This window comes from Chiroxiphia lanceolata, chromosome 1 (assembly GCF_009829145.1).
Source record: "Chiroxiphia lanceolata isolate bChiLan1 chromosome 1, bChiLan1.pri, whole genome shotgun sequence".
NCBI lineage: Eukaryota > Metazoa > Chordata > Aves > Passeriformes > Pipridae > Chiroxiphia > Chiroxiphia lanceolata.
The window spans coordinates 8493076-8514717 of NC_045637.1; the positions used below are offsets into that span (position 1 = coordinate 8493076).

Below are 21642 nucleotides of genomic sequence, written 5' to 3' on the forward strand. Positions count from 1 at the left end.
TATTTGTCACTGTGGCTTTGATGTCTTTTCATGGGACAACCATAAGGAGTATTGGCTGCTCCTCATCACACATAACATCTTTGATTCTAGACATTCAAATACACCTGTAGAAGTGGGGGGAAAGAAACTGCAAGAAGTCAAGCTGATGTACTTCAGGGCAATGTTTTTCTCACCAACTGGAGGATGCAGCTTTAGGATGAAATGAGATATGTCCTGGACTCACCACTCTTTTAATCAGCTCTCTTCTGATTGTAAAGGGAAATCAGGAATATGCTCAGAGATATACCTTCTTGGTAGACACTCCTATTCAATCAAGAAATTCCACACCAAAGCTGAGCTTTCATTTAGTGTTTATCTATATGGGTGATGATCATTCCAGCTTGCTTGAGGACCCCAACACCCAGTCAAGGCTGTGTGAAGAGCCATAGGAGCATGTTCCTGCCCCTCAAGCAAATGACTTTCACATGTGTTTGTACCTACCTAATTCCTCTTCTGTTTCTTCACTTTTTCACTTTTTACTTTTTGGCTACAGAATGAACCGTGCCCCCACCGCTGGCTACGAATCAGATGTTGGGAGCAAGACCACTCACCACTTTGTTTATCCTGAGAGCTACAAAGAGCTGGCAGCAAATGTGAGCATGATCCTGATCCCCTTCAAAACCTTGGACCTGCGCTGGGTTGTCACCGCTCTCACCACAGGCACCATCAACTTGTGAGTAGAGGCAGGCACAGAGGGTGGGAGCTCCATACTTCATGTTGCTGCTGTAGGAGATCATAGCTTACATGGAACAAATCCCTTCTGATAAGGCCTAGGGGTGCTTTACAGCCCTCTCAAATCAGAGTTCAGCCCTGAACACTTATTTTCTAGGAAAAGCTTAATGTTATGGTGCAGTAATTGAGGCAAAGATCCAGACCCATTTCTTCACAACCCTACACAGTGTTCTCAGAGATATGAAAAGGGGAGTTTTTGCTGCTGAAGGCAGCCAGTTTGAGCAGAAGCCTCCTGAGCTTTGGGATTCAGTGCCTCATTTTGGGTTTCTGCTCATCTTTCCTTGTCTCTGGTCCCTTGGGAGTACAGTGAGTGCAGCCAGCATGTACCCATCAGAAAGCCATCTGCAGAATCGAGTGTTCGGTGGGTTATTCATTTAGTGGTGGTCCTAGACACCTACATTATCCCACCCAAGACACTTGGGTGGCCAAATGGTCCTCCAACATACAATATTCCACTTGTAGAAGAGGATAGGGAGGGAGAGGTGTGTGCAGGTTGCTCACCTGAGCAGTGAGAGCAGATGCAGACCTCAGCACTTTGTGTCCCATCCACAGCATTCTCCCCTGGACAGGTTGGTCAGGAGTTTGGTCTGTCTTTCCTGGTGGAATGTGATTGAGAACTGTGCAGAGGAGACAACGTTCTGTGTGTCACCTGCATGTCTTAGCCTTAAATTCAAGTGTTCTTCTTGTCAATAATGTGCCACACTGGAATTTATTCTCCAGTACTTCTTTATGAGTGCTGTCAGAAGTAAAGGTTGTCCTGCTTAATATGGCAGCACCAGAATTAGAAATGCAATCAAAATGCATGTTTCTGCTGGACGCCTACTTACCAGATTTCTCCCTCCCATAAGCTGGCTTTTCCTAATCCAGAGAATGAAGTATGTGACATTTGTACTGTGTGTGAAGTTATCTGCTGTATGTAAAGCCACAGCCTTGTGGGATTACTTGGTGGCACCCTGCAACACACAGACAAAAAGAGCAGATCAGATTACTTGATTCCAGAGAGAAGTATTTCAAGACATTTCAACTTTTTTCCCAATTTCAAAGTCTCAGAACATTTACAGCTTGGAAAAATATGTCCTGGGCATGTTGACTGGGCATAAGACCCACTTTGCAATTTTACAGAAAGCTTTTTGATGGAACAAAAAATGAAGTTTATATATTCTTTTTTTTTTCTTTTCTCTCTTTGCATTTGCATTTTAGATTATTTACACTTCTTATTAAGATTTTCTTAACTTGTAACAAATCTGGGTTAGTTTCCTTTTACCCTTTTCACCACCAGCATTTAATCTATATAGTGGTAAGTTGTCTTGAAAAAAATCCACCCTCAGGATACCCTTGTAACTTGGAAAAATCAGGTCACTTAGGAAACTGGACAGCTCAGAAAGACAGTGAGGTACTGGAGCCTGTCCAGAGAAGGGCAGTAGAGCTGGTGAATGGTCTGGAGCACAAGTCTGATCAGGAGCAACTGGGATAGCAGGGATACTCCAGATAGTCTGGAGTAAGAGAGGGTCAAGGGAGACCTTATTGCTTTCTGAAACTACCTGAAAAGAGGTTTGTGGTGAGGTGGGGGTCAGTCTCTTCTCCCACGTAGCAAGCGATAACACCAGAGGACATGGCCTGAAGCTGTACCAGAGGAGTTTTCAATTAGACATTAGGAACAATTTCTTCACCAACAGGGCTGTCTAGCATTGGAACAGGATGTCCAGGAGAGTGGTGGAGCCACCATCCCTGGAGAGATTTAAAAGACATGTAGGTGTGGCACTTGGGGATATGGTTTAGTGATGACTTGGCAGTGCTGAGTTAACTTCTGACTCAATGATCTTAGAGGTCTTTCCAATTTAAATGATTCTATGATTCTATGGTTCTATAATTCACCTGGGCACACCTTTTGCAAGCAGATCTACTGCCTATCCTTGCCCCAGGAGAAAGCTCTAGGCACTTCCTGAGCTCTGAAGTCTGCACTGCAAGTCGAGTGAGCCTTTAGCCTATTAGGAAGATATAACTGGTTGACTATAATACAGTCACAGCACATGAAAGGGAAAATATTTTTGCTTAATAAATCACAGGATATATTATATATTTATAAGTAGACTGTATACATGGGCTTGTTAAGCACCTGGCATAAATTAGTGTGTGAGTATTTAACCACACAGAAGAAATACCAGTATTTTATTATTTTTTCCATACTCAAAGCAGGGAAATTGCATAATTAATAAGCTGGTATAATTCTAGAATAATAAAAGCAGGGAATCATAAGCACACAAATCATAGCAATATATGTAACATAATTTTAGGCTAGCAGAATTAACCTATGAGCGCACATTAAACACACCATGTCGGATACTGTGTATAAGGAAAATGTTTAGTGTACGTTTTTAAAGGGGAGAAGGCATGAAATAAAAATAAAACTGGGTGTGTTTTGTCTGGAAAAACCCATCTCACATTGGGTTGAGATGTGGGAGGGGGAATGGAGCTAGGAATTGGATTTTGGGCTATCTCAAACCATGACAAAAACACATCTGAAAACTGGCAATTCAGAAGAAAAGAAGTACTTACTTCCCTTCCCTGACCTGGTTGGTCATCATGTCTTGTGCACAGGCTGCATAGTGTCAACTGAGTTTAGGCTAATAAGAATCTAAATACACTCACAGTCAAAAAAGATAAACATCCTGTATTGGTTAGACTTTTACACAGGGTTTAATTTTCTGTATCCCATTCAAATGAAAGAATAATTTCCTAAAACTCAAAACTTGTGAATTAAACATATTCTGCTCCCGGTAATATACCAAGGGTTTTTTCGGTTCAAACCAAAATCTAAACCGCAGATTGTCTTAATATTACTTTGAATTGATAGCTGAATGATTTTCTGAGCCATATCCCATTTGACTGATATATGTCCCATCTTAAAGTGTCTCTCTAAGACTAAGCATTATCCCAGAAAAGACTAAGAAAAGCCTTTTCAGGGATAGGAAACCTTCAGGCCTTCATCGGCCATATATTTAGCCTAGTTGCCTTAACTTGCCTTCTACATCTTCTAGGAATCTGCATAGTGCAAAAAAAGCTCCACTTGGTTTGGCAAGGACTATGTTTGTATTCCTTGAAATGTTGCACATCTTCTTCTTGCTTCAAGGGTTCAGTAAATGTCTTGTGCAAGGTGTCCAGGAACAATGGCAGGCTTCACTAGAGCCCTTCAAAGTGGCTCCTAGAAGGTGTTTCCCAAATGATATATTATACCATCTGTAGCCACCTTCATCACAGGACACTCTCTCTCACTCCTATGTGGTACTTACTGGGTCACTCAGTCCCTGGCAGCCCTGCAGCCCAGGTTTTACATAATCGTAAGAGCATAGGTCTCCATTTGGTGTTTATCAGTGTACCAATATTTTCTGTGCAATTTTATGAAATTCTGCAGCCAAGTGACAACAGAACTTGGGTATTCCTCCTGAAAGAAGCCCTTTTTGTCTTCATAACCACAAAAAGGACATGGGATCACCAAGACTATGTCTGCTGATTTGCTAACCAAGGTCAGACACGGGAAGCAGCTTCAAGGGTATATTTTTCTGAGAGCAGATCAAGAAGTCTGCATGAGTGTCCCTTTCCCCATTAGCATCTTGTGTCACCTCTCAGAAGGGCAGGAACCACCCATCATCTTTCTCAGTGCATCCAACCTAGAGCAGGAATCGCAGGTCAGGGATACCCAGAAGGAGACAAGGAGACAAGATGATGCCCTAAGGAGACAAGAACGTTGACAGGTCACCACTGGCTTGGGAAGATTTAGACTAAGGTTTCAAAGTGTTTATGTTCCACGGTTCAAAGAAAATAAAACATTAATGACAGGAGCCTTGTAGTTACCAAAAACCAAGTGAAAACATTTACATTAATCTAATGGCTTTGGTGACTTACCACAACACATCTAAAAAGTATGCAAAGTATATTTTGGGATGTACTTCAATTACGAGGCCAGTTCACCAGAATTTTTTTACTTGAAACGAACTCAGGGAGATTTTTTTTTTTTACAGCACTCGTGATGAACTGTGCAATGCCAGCACACACTGTGCAAGAGATATGGGAACTAAAAGTTTTTTGTTTTCAAGTCATGACTTGTGATTTCAATCCAGTCATAAGGCATAACTTGGAATTTTTATGCTGGGAACCGCAGGAAGCCTTCAACATTACCCTGGGGAGGAGGGGAGTAGCTTGCTGGTGAGGGGCTGTGTACTGGGAGCGCCGAGTTGCACATAGCCACAGAAATTATGAACTCTGCTGCCACAGACTTGGAAAACTGTGAGGTACCTCCAAATATTAGGAGGGGAAAGGTCTCCCCCTGGTGGAAAAAGGTTTTTCTGCCATGCAATTAAATTGAAAGTCCTTCCCATCCTCAAAGTGCAAAGACTACAACAGTCACGATGCAAGAATTAGGAGTCTTGAGCTCAACATAGTATTGTCTCTACGGTATATTCTTAGCTAAATCTTCGTTGTCCTACTTTCAATAATTAGTTTGAAAATTTAAGAACAAAATGGTTTCCTATAAACTTGCTTCAGTGACAGCTCAATTCTTTTCTTGCTATGTTACTTAACTGCAGCTTCATTTTACAAAAACTTCTTGAATTTACTACTTTCAATTAATTTGAATTTATTATGGTGCATAAAGAATATTCTTTATTTGGAATTACTTGAAAATACTGATAAGTTGGGCTTTTTATTTATCTTACTGCTGTTTTTGTTTTTCTTTTAACAGCACATATGTTCCAGTTCCACGGAAGATCAAAGTCAAAAAAGAAAAGGTGAGCGAGGCTGGTTTGGGCATTATATGTTCTGCTAATTCACTTGTAGGTCATTTACCTCTTTCAGAGGCTGCAAGAATCTAAGCAAGCCCTTGACATTCATAAAAAGTTGCAGCCAAAATACAGACACTTTACAAGGCTCAGCTAGCTAAGATTTAGCTCCTGTGTGCCATTTTAGGCCATAGACAACCACAAAATAACTGAGGTTGGAAAGAAATTGCTCTTGTGATTCCATTGTACGAACATTGTTCTGAAGGTTGCGTCACTTCCTCTGGTGCTGCTCAGGGACATTAAAAGTGCATCGTTGTCCTCCACAGCAGTTGCTCTGTTACCACCTATTGCAGTCATTTGGATTTAATGGCACTGTGGAGAGATTTTGGAGGGTTTTTTTCTAAATCATGTTGCTATTTGAACACCTAGGATGTTTCTCATTCCCAGGTCTGCTCCTTGTAATAAGGAGCTAAGTGAACTCTGAACAAATAAAACTATGAGTTTCTAAGTCAGTGGAAAATTCCCGAATGTAGGGTCTTAGCCCACAGCTAAGCTGTAGTAACTACCTTTACCAATTAAACAAGTTTGGAGCATGTTTTGGAGGACAGCACAGACCAGGGAGTATTCCCTGCTTTGTACAGGGACAGGCTGGAGGTAGGATTTCCATGAGTCAGGATGCTGATTCCCATGTTGGACCCTAAGCCACCCTGCAAAGACTTCTGTTGTTGTAGCTTCCTGGTTTGAGGACATAAACAAGGTAGGCTGTGTAGGGAGAGGAAAAACATCTTCCATAGAGCTTCCAGCAAAATAAAAATCTCATTCAATCAGCCTTTGGAGAGGCTGACTTTCAAAAGGAGTCTAATGTCTCAAGGGCTCTTAAAATATGACTTTAGTTCCAGAGCATTAAAATTACAGAGCACACACCCTTCATTCAAGAAACCAGGTTTTGGCAAAGGCTTCAGATGAGACCTTGAACTAGAACAAGTTTATATCCCTATGCTTCAAACCATGGACTTCTAGGGTGCATTAAATAATCCCTTAGCTCATCCCAACTGTTGTGATGAACATGATAACCTCTGCAAAACCCCTGTGAGATGCACTAGGGTGAGTTGTTGAGTAGCAGCAGCCCAGGGTGCAGCTGGTGATACACAGCAGCTTCCCAAATGGGGAGATGAGAGCTTGTATCTCTTCCCACACTGTGCAATGCAAAACACCCTGTGAGAGGCTATTACACATGGATGTGATATCAGCAATTAGCTTCTGACTTTGTAAAAGGAAAAGCCCTGCAGCTAAAAAAATAGCACTGAAATGCTGTCACTCTAATTAAAAACACAGCATGGAGGAGGGATAAGCCTCCATTTGCCTCATTCAGGGGAGGGTGTTGAAACCAAGGAATACCACCATTCCTTGGATTTACTGTATGCTCATGTCTGATCTTAAATGTTCCATCTCTGTGAGATAACTCATAATTTTCCAGGAGATAATCAAGTGTATTTTATGTCTCGTAAGAAAAAGTATAAAGCATAGGAAAATAGCACGTTTGAGAAACAGGGGGAAAGCAGCTGACACTACCTGACAGACTTCCTTATAGTTTACACCTGATCCTTGGTTTCCTGAGATCTGTACCTATAGAGATATCAAGACGTGGTTGGTATATTGTGGAGAAAACTCAAATTACAGTTGAGCTTAATGATCTTCAGAGTCTTTTCCAACCTAAATTAATCTGTAATTCTATGAAAAGTGTCATGGCGTCTCATGCTTGCCTTGCTCAGAACTCCAGCCTCCCAGAACTCAGGGAGAGTTGAATGCCTGATGTCTAATCTACATCTCCATCTCCCTTGTACCATTTCATACCTTTTGCTTTCAGTAGGAATCACTAGAATTTACGTTAGTGTAAGCAGGTGGGATATCAAGACCAAAGAAGGACTATTCATATGTAATTGCACATGAGAAGTGTTCCTGAATGCACTTTATATGGATCTTTTTGCCTTTCACCTGCCCTCAAGGAATAACTATTATTCCTTTCTCACCCAATCCCTTATCCCAGTGACCCTAAGGAATAATGTGCAATCATTGTTTTTTCCCTAACCCTAATTTCCCTAGGGTATTTTACTAACGAGTCTTTCACTGCAATTTTGCCTAGATCCTGGTTTACAATCCAGCTTTTATGAAATACATCTATGAAAACTGGCTCGAGCATCATGGGAGATATCCCTCCACAGGCCTTCTGTCTTTGATGTTTGCTCTCCATGTATGCGATGAGGTAAAGTCTGACTGTGTTTTGGATATATGGATAGAAAATCAGGACATTTCACACTGAAGAGCCAGGAACAACCCCTGGGCACTGACTCAGCCTTTGTTTTCCCTTCTCCACCTTCTCTGCCATTTACTTATTCAAACATATACAAATTCTTCAGTAACATGCAGACACACTCAACTGACTGATGGATTTTTTAATGTCAGCAAGTGGTAGAGTTTAAGATGCATTCCAGGAGAATATAATTAAACATAAACAGAGATTCCACTTGGTATCAAAAGACATCTAAACATGGAGGGTGTCTGTGCCCATCTTGCTAGTGAAGAATTATATTTTGTCTAGCTCTTAAAGACTAAGAGCAGTTGCTGTTGCCCTGGTCTATTTTTAAACTCAAGCTTGTGGGTTTATACAGTAGGTTATAGAAAGTGCCTCCACTTCAGCAGTTCCTTGAGGAAATTCCCTAGTTTGACTGAGGTAATGTGCTCCTAGGTGACTGAAGACTCAGCTAGTTAGAGTAAGGCCAGGTCAGCTCTGCAAAATCCCACAAGCATGGGCTTGTCAGTATGGGGGATAAAAATCACTGTGGTGGCAAAATCTCTGTCCTGGATACTGATCTGCTGATGAAAGAGTTTTGGTCACCCAGGACTGTGTTGCACCTTGGAAAGGTGGTGGAAATACTAAAAATGGTACCCAGGAGAAAGTATGGGTGGCTTGGGTGGAGCCTGTTTTCTGGTGAGCAGGCAGTGAACAGGGCTCTGACGTTAGCAAAAATGACTTAAAACCAGCTCATATTTGGGTGGGCCCATGTGTGGGTGGTTTAGGGATTTTGTTTTGTGGTTATGACCCATTCAAGCCCAGCCATATCATCACTTTTAGTTTAAATAAATTAACTGTGATGTTTAGACTTTTACCACCAGAGGATACAAGCATAGCCATTGATGAACAAGCCTCTGGGAGAGGAAAGGTTGTAGGTGTATACAAACAAGGAACATAATATCCCTCTCTGAAGTAACTGCAAGTATCATATAATTACGCATGTAAGTGGGGTCAACATCGGTAATTACTTGGAAGACTAGGACCAAACCAAAATTTTTTCACTCTTTGTGGCCTTAATCAGCTAAAAAAGACATTCCCATCCCAAGCCACTGATGTCTCGAGGTCAAACATCATGCTTAAGGGGTAGAAATGTGGTTTTCATATTGCTGAACAAGAATGAATGGATAGAAATTTCCTTTTCTCTTTGAATCCAGGTATGGTTGTGTCTCAGCATAGCTTAGGATGTAACATCCCTTGAGGAGGCCTTGGGCCATTAATCTGTGGTTGCATCATGTCATGCAGTAGAAGAACTTGGCATGCCACTGATGTCCTCAGGTGCTGCTGCCTATAAATACACTGAGAATTAAGAGAGTTTCTTCAGCATTTTAGATGAAGACCAATTACTTTCTAGTCCATAACACTAGTTACCTCTTACATCCTAGGTGAGTGTGTACGGCTTTGGAGCAGACAGCAAAGGACACTGGCATCACTACTGGGAAAACAACACTTCAGGTGGGGCTTTCCGGAAGACAGGCGTCCATGATGGGGATTTTGAGTTCAATATAACTTTGACTCTTGCCTCCATTGAAAAAATTAAATTTTTCAAGGGCAGATGACCCTGGCCACGGGGAGGAGTGGGGGCTGCAATTTCCAACATGCAGCAGAGCAAAGCTCAGTGAAGATGATCTGGGCGCCAGCCAGGTTTGAAGGCGTGGACCTGCGGTGGAATCGGAGCATCTCAGACTGCAGGGAACTGGGCCAAGGACCGGCCTCCATGCTGCACATGATTTCCTATCCACGAACAGCCGGGAGCTATCAATCAGTTGTGGGAATAAATTAGTCTCTGCTTAGGCTCTGCGGCTTGATTCTTGAATTCCTGATGAAAGATCTGCCTGTTGCAATTAGAGGAAACCTGGGCACAGGAACTGCTGTCTGTGTGTCCATTCTTTCCTTGAGCAGGCAGGAGATCCCTGAAAGAAGAGTGAAAACGACTTTTGGGACCTGAGACCCATTAGGCAGCTGTGAACATCATAGTAAGGATTACCTCAAGAAATGAATTCACTTCTGCTGTTGATCTTCTTTTGAACTGTTTCTTCTGTTTTTTCTATTACTTCTGTTTCCATGCTGTATTAAGGAAAAACATGATGAAGTTGCCTGGAGTAGTAAATATTTGAGCCATTGCCTCATTCTGCATTGATAGAGTCTAGAAAATATGAATCAAAACATTTCTTATCTTGTAGTATTTAATATTGCTTCCTATACAGCCATAATGATGGGAGAAAACAATACTGAAAACTCTAGAAAAAAAAAAGGCCTTTTTAGCCACTTATTTGTCTTGTTTGGTTATATGTAATTTTTGTTCTTCTTTTTTTTCTTTTTTCGGTTTTTTTTTGGTGGAAAATACTCTGGAATGCTCTTTTTATTTAATCAATTTAAAGTTGGAAAGTGGACTTTCTTCTTTAAGTCATTTATATGTGCCTTTTATAATTGTGCAACAAATGTGATTTTTTTTTAAGATGACAAACCGTAAATTAAACTTTTTTATAAAAGGGGGGGAAATTAACCAAAGTTTATCTTCTATCTGGTACATTTTTGTAGTCAAAACCAATAATAGCAACTCCTATGTTGCATTTGAGCAAACACAAACAAGACTAATTTTTAAAGGTAGCTTTTACCTTTTTTATGAGAAAATATCCAAAGTCCCAAGGAAACTTTTCTTCTTATTTTTTTACAAATTTAAAAAAGGTGTATCTCTTTACAAGGTCTCTATTCAAAATGGGAAAAATATCATGGGTTGGGACACCAACTAGTAATACAATAAGAATTGTTTGCTCTGTAGCAGCACCTACAAGACACAATCTGTGGAAGCTGATCTTACAGCATAAGACTTCAAAATTATGTGCATCTCTGGAGGAATGAGCATGTTAATGTCAGACCTCTAGGCAGTGAGAGAAGGGAGGTTACAGTAGAGGTTTTATATCCACAGATTTTTGCTGGAATCTACACATTTAAGCCTCAAGGACTAGATAAAGTATGAATCCAAGTTCAGGCAGGTGAAGAATGGAAAACAGTGGTGTTTTCTTCTGATTTCATGAAAACAGGACTCCTGGGTTATTGACCCAGTTTCAGCTCTAGTGAAGTCTGCCAGAGACTTCAAGGGACTTCCAATCAGGCTTGTTAAAAATGGCATATTTAATTTTTAATATATCACAGTGGCTGGGGTTTATGGCAAAAGAAATCATCATCTAAATATCGCCTCTTCCGTGCACCAGTTGTGGCAGGATGTCCAAGCAAATGAGTATTTTGAGCTCAGTGAAAGCCCTTGAATCAGTGACATGCTTCATCCAAGATTTATCCCCTTGTCTTTCTGTGGCAGCTGGTAAGAGGGAGGTGCCCGCCAAGGCAGCAAGACATGGCATAATGGCATGGTCAGCTGCAATTTTGGGCCACAGCACCACTCACCAACATAAACTGCTTTACCCACATGGGTATGAGGTGCACCCTTGGTGTACAAAGAGCCGAGAATGCCAAATGAACATGTGGATATTGAGCTCCCTTTGCATCTACCTGTGACCCCTCAGCTTAGCAATATGGAAATGGCAGGATGTCAAACCCTCATGTTGAGCCTTGTTGATGATCCTTATGTCAAGAAGCCCTTTCCCAGCATGGTAGCCAGCAGAACTCACCTGCATGTCATAGGCACAGCAAATTGAACGGGCTTACTGTCTTCTATATGTCCTATGTAAAGAATGAACATTTCTACCGAGCCATGTTTGTTTGCTTTAAGCATTCCTGCTGTTTAAATTGATGTTAATCAATATGCTTCTGGTGAGATGGTGCAGTAATATGAGCAAAACAACTTGAAAAGGAAAAAGACTACATGGAAGACCCCAGTGGTATCTTCACACTGTGCTGGATTTTGGATCCTCAAATGCTGGGGTTTTTTTCATGGAAAGATGTCAGGAATTCAGAAGTGCTCTTTCAGTCATTTTTAGAAGGATTTAGAAGAAAACTCATGGTGGTTCAGTACCCATATCCCATTGATATATTTTTTTATCACAGGAGGCAGTTTAGAATCAAAGAACGTGGTAAAAGAAGCCAAGATATATTCTAGTCTGTGTCGTTTTGGAAGTTTCCTTTCCTGTTCTAATTAAATTTCCCATTTTCCCTGAATATTCTGCCTCTAACAGCACATATAAACCTTATGGCTCATACTATTGCGGATAAATTTTGTGTCTTCATCATGGAACAGCTGAAATTCCCATTAATTTTCTTACCATCAGCAAGCAGTAACTGTGTACACTGATGTTCATTTTTCAGAGTATGAGGAGAGCAGAGGTGGATGTCTCCAGGTGTAGTATGAAGAATAGTCTGTGCTATCACATTCTATTCCAGAGGAACATTTTCTAGAGTTCTTTAGGCAGCTGACTGTGGTGCTAGATCTTTGTCTCAGTTCTCCACAATTTTACTGCTCTTTCAAATGCCTTTGAGATACCAACAGATGATGCTGAGGGAAGAATTAATTTCCACTGCCATTGTTGAAGACTCTGTTCTTGATAGAAACTTCTGGGTTTATTTTGTTTTATAAAGAACAACCAAGGAAAAAATTCAGCAACAAACTCTTGGACTGTATTTGCCACCACTGCAAAGTCTCTGAAGCACTCCTTGAGTGTGTGTTATGTTTTTTACCAAAGCCAAATATCTTGAGCACTTTTTTCTTCCCATGACCAGATTCTCTTCCTATTTTGTCTGACTACACAATTCAGTTATGATTTTTTTTTCTCTGGTGGTGGAGAGTCTCGATCATTCTTGTCATTTTATTTATTTAATTTTTCAGTATGGTATGAATCAAATAAATTTTTTCTTATAATCAAATCAAAGGTGTTTCTCTCTGTACACACTTCTTCTTTCCACAGTATTTTCATTATCTTCTAGAACCTCCTCTGTCACATAACAGTGTAATGAAACCTTATATGACTTCCCTCCCTCCCATCCAGTTGGACTCAATGGTCTTAGAAGTCTTTTCCTACTTTTATGATACCTTGATCCCTCGGGTGACCTTGCTATGTTTCAGGCTGCTAGAAACCTTGTGGTCTTGGGCATCACGCTGCTCACCTTCTGGCAGCTCTAGGCCTCTCTGGAGAAAAAAACCTGAGCTTTATATGCCTGTGGTCTCCTGACGAATCTGTGCTCTATTTAGGTAATATGTAAGGGAAATTAAGGCAAGCTCAGAAATCAGTTACTTGAGAAGAGACTCAACTTGTCTGTCTCCTCTGTGACCCACAGAGCTGACTGAGATGCTGAGTATCCACACCAGATCCCTGTTTTAAGGGCCTAATTCATCTGCTGTGATCACACGAACCCTTCAGTCACAGATGGGCCAAATGTGCATTAGAAGAACCCCATGTAGGAGATGATGTCTTTGATCAGGCATCGCTTCAGCAGGCCACACCACTGCATCTGCATGACCATATGGAGACTCCACCTGAGCTATTATGGACCCCATCAACAGCTCACTTTCTTTATGTACTGTTTCCTTTTATTGTTTAATCGAGTGACTAGGGTAGATGATCTAGCAGTGATAGAAGTTATCCATTGAAATGCAACTATCCTGGTTGCTTAGTGGTAAGAAAGTCAAAAAGCCATCAGAGGGCAGCTCGAGAAGTTCCTATTCAGAGATGGGCAATGATCTGACGGTCACAGTAAGAGCTGCTGTGCAGTATGACCTTCAGAGGATCGGATTCTCAGAAGCTGCTTTACATTTTGCTTTTTAACCCAGGTTCTGGACATGCTACATCACTGACATATTAACCACCATTAACAGATACAAACCAGCCAGAATCACACTTGTTGAAAATGAGTAGGAAGCAGAGGCACAGAAGCCTGAGGAGCTGTCCCAGTCACTTCAGGTGCAGAGGAGATGCAAATCCCTTGCTCCTTTGTCAGAAGGTAACAGCTTGCTCTTGAACATCATTTTGCATTTTGCTTCATGTCCACTCATAAGAAATGCAGCTTCCAGGTCTGAAATTATTTTGTCAGGAAAGTAATTTGCATAGAATTACAACTGAAAAAATGCCTGAGACTAGTAAGACATGCAGCAGCAACACGCAGACAGATGGACCGACAGGACTTGGACAAAGGACTTTGCTAACAGCATCAAATGAAGAAAGTAAGTACCCACAGGGGAAGTATATGGCTTCAGTTCATGGCGTGGGTTCCTCTGATGGCACACAGTCAGAATAACAATTAAACTCAACAAACAAAAAGGTAAAAATCTCTGTTTTCACTTATCTCTCCTACAGAATTTCAGGGAACAGATCTCACTACATTTTGTTATCATCAGGCAATATGAAATAAAATATGGTTCACAAAATGAAAATTTCTTAGGTACTTGTATGCAGAGGTAAATCTGTGTTTTCACTTAAATCTTCTACTCTGACAGTACGTTTCCCACAATAGTTACTTTTCCCACATAATCAGAGACTCCAGATTTACACGGCAACTGCAGCTGCTTCCCTGTCCACCCAGACACTAGGTCACTGAGAAAAGTGTCCTAACCTGTGCCACTAATGCTGCATCCTGCAGCACCATGGTGTTCCTCCAAGAATGCCCCAACTGCCTTCAACTCAAGTGTTATGTCAAGGACACCTTTAAGGCAGTTTCTCCCCACGTGGATTGTTTTGTTCCCCTCCCTTCTTTCCTGAGGCTGGCCCCAAAGAGCTGCCACCACCCAGGGGAGCTGCACTTTGCTCCCCCAGCCCCATCCTGCTGCATATTTGAATGCATTGGCCATACTTGGGTTGTGCTTTGAAGCATGTCCAGATTGCAGCCACATCCTGTGTTCAGCCTGCGCAAATACCTGAGTGGGTTTTGTACGGCAGAAAAAAATGGAAAGAGTGATTTCATAGAATCAATCCCAGAATCATAGAATGGCTTGGTTGGAAGGGATCTTCAAGATAATTTCATTCCAACCAAGCTGCCATGGGCAGGGACTCCTTGCACTAGACCAGGTGGCTCAAAGTCACATCCACTCTGGCCTTGAACACTTCCAGAGATGGGGCATCCACAACTTCTCTGGGTAACCATTGCCTCACCATTCTCACGGTAAATAATTTCTTCATAACATCTAACATAAATCTCCAGTCTTTTAAATTAAAATGGCTCCCCCTTGTCCTATCACTATTTCCACTCTCCTTTAAACATTCAAGTATTTTTTACAACACATCCTCACGTTCAGATATCAGGTGGATATGCATGAGCAAGTTCCCCAAGATGCTGATGAGTTTCTGCCTGCAGTGGTGGAATCACAGGCAAAGTCATGGGAGAGACTGATGACTGATGGTTCATCATGAGAGACATCAAAGAGTTGGCTGCAGGGATAAATTCTGCAAGATGACAGGCTGTCATTTAAGGGTTTGATTTGAATAGGAAGGTAAGGAAATAGAAATAAACAGACATTAGGGTGAAGACAGGATACATAAAAATAAAACCAAATGGATCTTCTAGGAAACCTTTTGAAGAAAAGTAGGGGTTTACCCCTTTGTTTGGTCCATCAAAGTTGATGAACCAGAAGAGAATTAGGCTGGCGACACTTTTGAGCATGCATTTTGATTTGACCCTGGCCAGCAGCCAAGCACCCACACAGCCGCTCACTCACATTCCCCCACCACCAATCCCAAACTCAGCACTATATGGGCTGCTAGGAAGAAACCTACCTCCATTCCACCAGATTAAAATAAACTAGATTCTTAAAGGCGCCTGTGAATTCAAGGGGTCCTAAGACCTTTCCTGAAGTCTGAGAGCCGGTATTACCAACAACACTTGAGATAAATCTTTGGGTCAAATTTAACCAAATTACCTCAGTTGCTAGTTGTTTCCAATGACTCGTTCATCCCAGATAGCACTGGATTCTGGTGAGATTATTACTCACCACTAGCAGGAATGACAGGATACCAACTGAAACAAAAACCAGGAGCTGCTTCAGGAGGAGTGCAGCTGGGACATTGGTGACACTTCAGTTCTTGTTACTGTGGGAGCTGGAATAACATTTTAAACCAACAGCCAGAGGCCATGAGAAATCACTGTTTCATGTGACTGTGGGCATGGTGTTTGCTTCCCTCCCCAGGTCAGCACAATGCTTCCTTCCCTGGGTGCTATTCCACCAGTGACAGCCCTCTCTGGGGTGGCTTCGTGGGGGCCAAGGGAACTTTGCTGCTTGGCAGCAAAAGTTGCAAGTTTGGCCCACAATACATGACTTTACAGCTTAGCAGAGAGATCCAGCAGATGCAAGTAAATGAAGCCGGAGTGAAGTTTTTATTTCCTATAATAAGCAACGGAATGGGAAGCATCAGCATGCACGCAGACTAACAGGCCTTTGAGCAGTGAGACGTGATTAACTCATTTCAGTCAGCGCTGGGAATCTCAGCACCTCATTAGCTTTTTCATTAATGGTTACAACTAATACCTGATTAGTGTCTGTTTTGCCAGTAATGAGTTCTCCTTCTTAATGGAGACAGAGTTTTCCAGTGGGTGACAGTGAAAGGGAGAGGGAAGGAGCCCCCTGATTACCGTGCTAATGGGGCACCTCGCCACTGCCTGTCACTGACCCCACTGCCCTCCCGCACCCTGGGAACTGGCCCTGCCACCCTGGCATGGAAAAACATGCACTGTGCCAAGTGCACTCAGCAAGTCAGAGGGAGTGGACCCAATTCTGTTTCCTGAAAATGGAATCAACCCAAGCTCTGAGACTGTAGGTGGGAGAACCTTGGAAGGACTGTCCCCCTGCCTGGGCTAGTGGGTAACAGGGGCAACAAATGATGTGAGATGCACAGTGATGGGAGAAGAAACACCGGATAGAGATAGGAAGCAATGGCTGCTTTCACACGGAGCGCACTGATTTGTTTTCTACTAGATTTTTCTAGTAGACTTTAATAATTTCCCCACTAGAGCGTGCTGTTTTCCTGTTCCCATGAGTTATCCGGTGACTCCTGGTGCGCTCAGCTCTCTTACAGCAGTGTGTGTCACATCACGGGCTCAAAGTTTATTCCGTCCTGGCGCTACTATCTTCACAGCTGTAAGGCTTGGGATTTATTTGCTAAATTTATCCATTTTGGCCTCTGGGTAAGAACTAAACGCAGGAGCCCACAGGCCATGAAAGGGATGAGAAGGAAGAGGGGATAAGTCCTTCAAGGCTTCATACTCTGAGGGTTCACTGTTATCTCTACAGTTTTCCTTTCCTGTTTGAAAGGGGACAACACTCCTAGCTAGGGAAGGGGGGGTGGGAGGGGGTGGTGTTTACTGACCCTTTGGAAATGCTCACAACTAAAAAAAAAAAGAAAAAGAAAAAGAAAAAGAAAATTCTTCCCTTGAAACCTAATTTCCTAACAAGGGACAAATATGTGGGGCTCCTGGCTCTGTTGCAATGCTCAAATCATTTTAGTTTGGGATGTAAAAGGCTTTAGCTATAGCAGATCAAAATGTCCTTTGTGGACCATAAAAGCAACTCAGTTGTTTCTAACAGGACTTTCATGTTATGCCACCAATATCATCAGCTTGTACAGTTTTGGATATATTTGTTCTCAGCTGTAGTACCCAAATGTTAAATGAGGGACAGATATATTGTAAAAAGCAATCAATGCTGTAAATTAATTAGCAGGGTTCAATGAAAGCAGAGGCTCTATCTGGCTGCTGACTGCCAGCAGCACATATGCTCATGCCCTAGAGTTGGGGAGCATGCCATGGTCAATGGCAGGGATCCATCCGGACTCCTCTCTCAGGGTAGCTCTGCTGGGTGATCACACCACATCCCATTGCCTGTCCACCGTGGGGGAAGGTGTTCCCGTCCCCAGCACTCTGGTACGTGGCTCTGGCTGGGCCACACCAGCATCGCCCATTATCCCCCAGATGGCTGCAGAGCTGCCTCCCACCCATCTCACGGGCTTATGCCAGGTTTGTACCAGGTTGAGAATCCAGCAAAAGGGACCCAGTGCAGCACACTCAGCCCACATGGGAAAGTTGCACCTCCCATAGCAATGCCAGACTCTCACCCTGGCCTGAGGCAGTAAGTTCCCCTGTTTAAAACTGTGTTATTTGAACAGCTACTACCTTCAGTTTTAAATTTTCTATTCAAATGCTTCATCAGGCTCCCAGGTATTCCATATTGTGATATTAGCACGGTGAATAATTGTTCCACTTCATCTCCTGTGATGAATATTCCCACAGTCCACTCCTTTCAAACTGAAGAATTTTTATTTATTGTTCTTGTTCTTTGCCCATGTCAGATATGAGTGTGAGGTCCTTCACCAAGCCCAACAACTCCCATCTCATTGACCAAACTCTCATGACTGATCACAGGTGATGCAGAATTATAGTCCAGGGCAAAATTCACCAGCCTGGCTTGCAGATTTTGCAGCTGTTGTTGCTTTGCTCTACTTCCAGTGACGTTTACTATTTTCAATGACATGGCAGCTCATTCTTACTCTTATCTCCTGAGTAGCAAAATCCCAGAGCAGGCAAGGAAAGGATGTGCTGAGGTTTGTAATGTGACTTTTCCTTTTTGAGTGTACACTTATTGAGAATAATCCTGCACTGGATCACCTGCATCTCAGGAGACCCGTGATGTGTTTTCGTGATCATGCTGACCTGCATTCACAAGAGTAAGTTTGCCCAATGCTTCCTTCATAATAATGGAAAACACAGTATGGCTCATCTTCCAGTCCTAGACATCTTTCCAGGAATAACGAGCCATTCATTCCTGTGGCTACATCAGCACTGCTTATATATCATCTTCTGGAGTTGATCTCACCCACACTGATGAGGACTAGTTCTCTCCAGCTGACTGACCATATCTGCTTTGCTGAGCACCTGATCCTGCATCTCTTGTAGTCCCCAAGCACTGTTCCTGTGACTTCAAATAAAGTTCTTACTTAAACTCTTATATATTTAAACAAAAGTATATGAAATAATGTAAGAGCACTGCAGCAGCACCATCAAAGTGTGATTCCTATGACATAAAGCTGAATGTTTACATTGTGTCCCCAGAGGGTGGCATGAAGGGAATAGTGGAGAGTGCGAAGGGTGAGCTGGCAGCTGGCACTTAAGAGTAGGCATATTCTGGGAGATGTTTATATAGAGAGATATGTAAACATAAAAATAGGATATAATAAGATAGGTCAGGTCACATTCTTGTGACTGAGGGTACAGATGTAGCATGGAGTATGACTGCACAGTGTCTTAAAAATACTGGATGGTTTTATCTATACTGTCTTTTGGGAACAGTCCTTGGCTCATGCTGTGTCCCAGGCTAAGCCAGGGCATACTCTCTGAGGGGATGAGAATCTATGAGCTAAAACAGTGCCAGGAAGCAGACTATGGACTTAATAACATGGATGATGTTGGGTCCTAGTTAGTCTCTAGCCTGCATATGTAGCCTGTGCCTTCTTTTGTACAATATGAGCAAGCAATAAATAAAGGGCCAAAAAGTACTGTCTGGCTTTGATGCCCTTGCCCTTCTATTAAGGAGAGGGAAGAGGTGAAGATGGCTGAGACAAGTTCATTTCTGTAGTATCAAATGGCAGTAAAAGTAATAATGGCCATGCACTGCAGCTTGGGAAGTTCAGGCTGGACATTAAGCAAAATGCTTTTCTCACTAGGAGGGTGAGAATATAACAGGTCAGCCAAGAGAAGAAATGGTACCTCTGTCTTTGTAGGACATCAAGGCATAGCTAGAAAAAGCCAGGTTTGGTCTGATACAGCACTGTGGATTCCACCTTGGGTTAAACACCTTCAGGGAGTCCTTTCAGCTGAAGTGTCTAAAAATCTCTGGTGAACAGCATTTTTCTATTGATTTGCAAGGTTGGGGTTGTGGGGTTATGGCAGCAGGCTTCCCTAGTTGGAGAATGACTCTGTTGAACCAGGTGACATTGCAGGGTTGTGAACAAAACACAGAAAGATTTAATTAAACCCATCAGTGAAGAGTCTCTGTCATCCAGTTGTTTTTGGGAGAGGCTGTGTTTTGCAGGAAGGACAGAAAGATTACTGTGCTTACAGGAACAAAAGTTGGCCTCATGGCTGGTACAGAAAAACTTTAGATCGTTGCGTTTCAGGTATTCGCTTCCTTTGATAACAGTGCCCTTCAGACCCTCCTCTCCTGTGCAGTCACACAGCACAGTATTACTTGGCCATGTTCTTCCCAGAGGTCAAAGCTACATCAATTTACACCAGTCGGTAGGATTTTCCATTTTCCACTTTTTTCCAAAAAAAAAAAAAGAAAAAAAAATCAATTTTTGTCATCACCTGAACTCTCTTTCTAAATTTAACTTTCTGGATCTGGATTTATGGAAATGCCATATTCCATACCCTGTCTTCCTTTCCATCTAACTGTTTGAGCTTGTCTTTTATCAGACCTCTGCCTCGTGCTTAACACAGGAGGGTCTGGGCCTTGACCAGACAGTTTTGATCTGCTCAGTAGCCATGAAAAAAAATACTCAGCAAAACCCGGCCAGTCAAATGTTATGTTGCATCTCAACAGGTTCCTAAAAATCCTGTCACTTAATAGCATGCAACAGGGTCACAGGTGGTCACTGAAATGATAGTGACATGGTGAGTCCTTCTTGCTGCACCACAGGTGTTGAGAGCCTTCAGTAATGTAGTGTCTGTCCCCAGTACCAGAAGAGGTACAAACTCAGAACAAAGAAATATTCCTATCCCCAAGATACACAGGCCAGGTAAGTATTTAATATATCTACTGTTCTACCATGAATAATCAATAAAAGAATTAATGACTAGATAATTTTCAAAATTTTCTTAAACATCTTCTTTGTATATAGAGAGTGAGATGCATGGAAATACACATGTATTTATGCAGCAAAAGTTCACCTATCCTTTGAGCCTGAGTTTTAATTTTTTTTAATGTGCTGTCCCAATCTTTTTTTTCCCCATTCCAAATTTTTAGGAGTTGTGGAATAATTTTGAGGGTCAGAGAAAAGAGTAAAAATCACCAGTTTTTACAACATAGAAAAAAGCACCGGAGCAAAGCGAAAATTTTCCCTGGAAAAAATAATTATTTGTGAAGTCCCATTCCCTTTTGAAAGAACCCTCCTCTGTGGAGCGAGGGCACAATGAGGGTGCTTTAAGCATGGGGTTAATGCATTGCACCTGCAATAATTTATTCTGTAGAGCAGTCATTAACCCTTATCCAGGCCACTCTTCTGAAATGTACCCTGACTGGACTGTGTCATGCTCACAGTTGTAAATTCATGGATTGGACCCCCAGCATCTGTCCCAGCTTTCAGGAAGCCCTCACCCCACAGCACTGACCCTGCTGCTGCTGGGAATTTGTACCAACCGCTCTGCTGACATCAGCCTAAAGCTGCTTATGTGAGGTTGGTCTGATCCCATGTTGGCCTGAATTCAGTTTAGGATGTGACACGTTTGGATGAGGACTGCAGGTGATGTCCGTGTCAAAATCCACAGAACTTTCCCTGCTGTTGCTTCTATGAAACAGCACAGCTCACGTCCACCCAGCTGGCTGCATTTAGATCCACATACTAGGTGCTTCCTCGTGGGAAAGGCCCCCAAAACCAGGCCAGAAAGAGCATAAGCAACCAAGTAGCAGTGACAACTGTGGGCAGGGTTTTAGTCTGTGTTTTCTTTTGTTTATCACTATGGGCCCAATTCGAGCTCAAACCCAAGTCCCACCAACGCACTACTAAGCTGTGGGAAGTGCAACTCTGCCAGGGGCAGGAAGAGCCACCCCCATGTTCTTCGCCATCACCATCACCTTTCGTCCCCACTGCAGAGCAG

General features: G+C 42.3%; 1 protein-coding gene and 1 long non-coding RNA gene across 4 annotated transcripts in view; one reads left to right on the forward strand and one right to left on the reverse strand.

Annotated features, from left to right (window-relative positions):
• ST3GAL1 (ST3 beta-galactoside alpha-2,3-sialyltransferase 1) overlaps positions 1-12710 on the forward strand; it is a 77705-nt gene extending 64995 nt beyond the window's left edge. The window contains exons 4-7 of the mRNA XM_032709650.1: positions 533-712; positions 5510-5555; positions 7690-7809; positions 9282-12710. Of these exons, the coding sequence (XP_032565541.1) occupies positions 533-712; positions 5510-5555; positions 7690-7809; positions 9282-9455 (520 nt within the window). The 3' untranslated portion in view covers positions 9456-12710. The remainder of the gene's footprint in view (positions 1-532; positions 713-5509; positions 5556-7689; positions 7810-9281) is intronic.
• Positions 12711-18065: 5355 nt separating this feature from the next.
• LOC116797809 lies at positions 18066-21253 on the reverse strand. Of its 3 annotated transcripts, none has more exons than XR_004360758.1 (3): positions 21059-21253; positions 19534-19725; positions 18066-18745 (listed from the first exon to the last, which is right to left on the reverse strand). It is a non-coding gene; the product is annotated as an uncharacterized LOC116797809 (long non-coding RNA). The 3 variants fall into 3 exon arrangements; XR_004360757.1 differs by having other exon boundaries at positions 19534-19742; XR_004360756.1 differs by having other exon boundaries at positions 19534-19742; positions 20995-21253.
• Between the last annotated feature and the right edge of the window lie 389 nt (positions 21254-21642).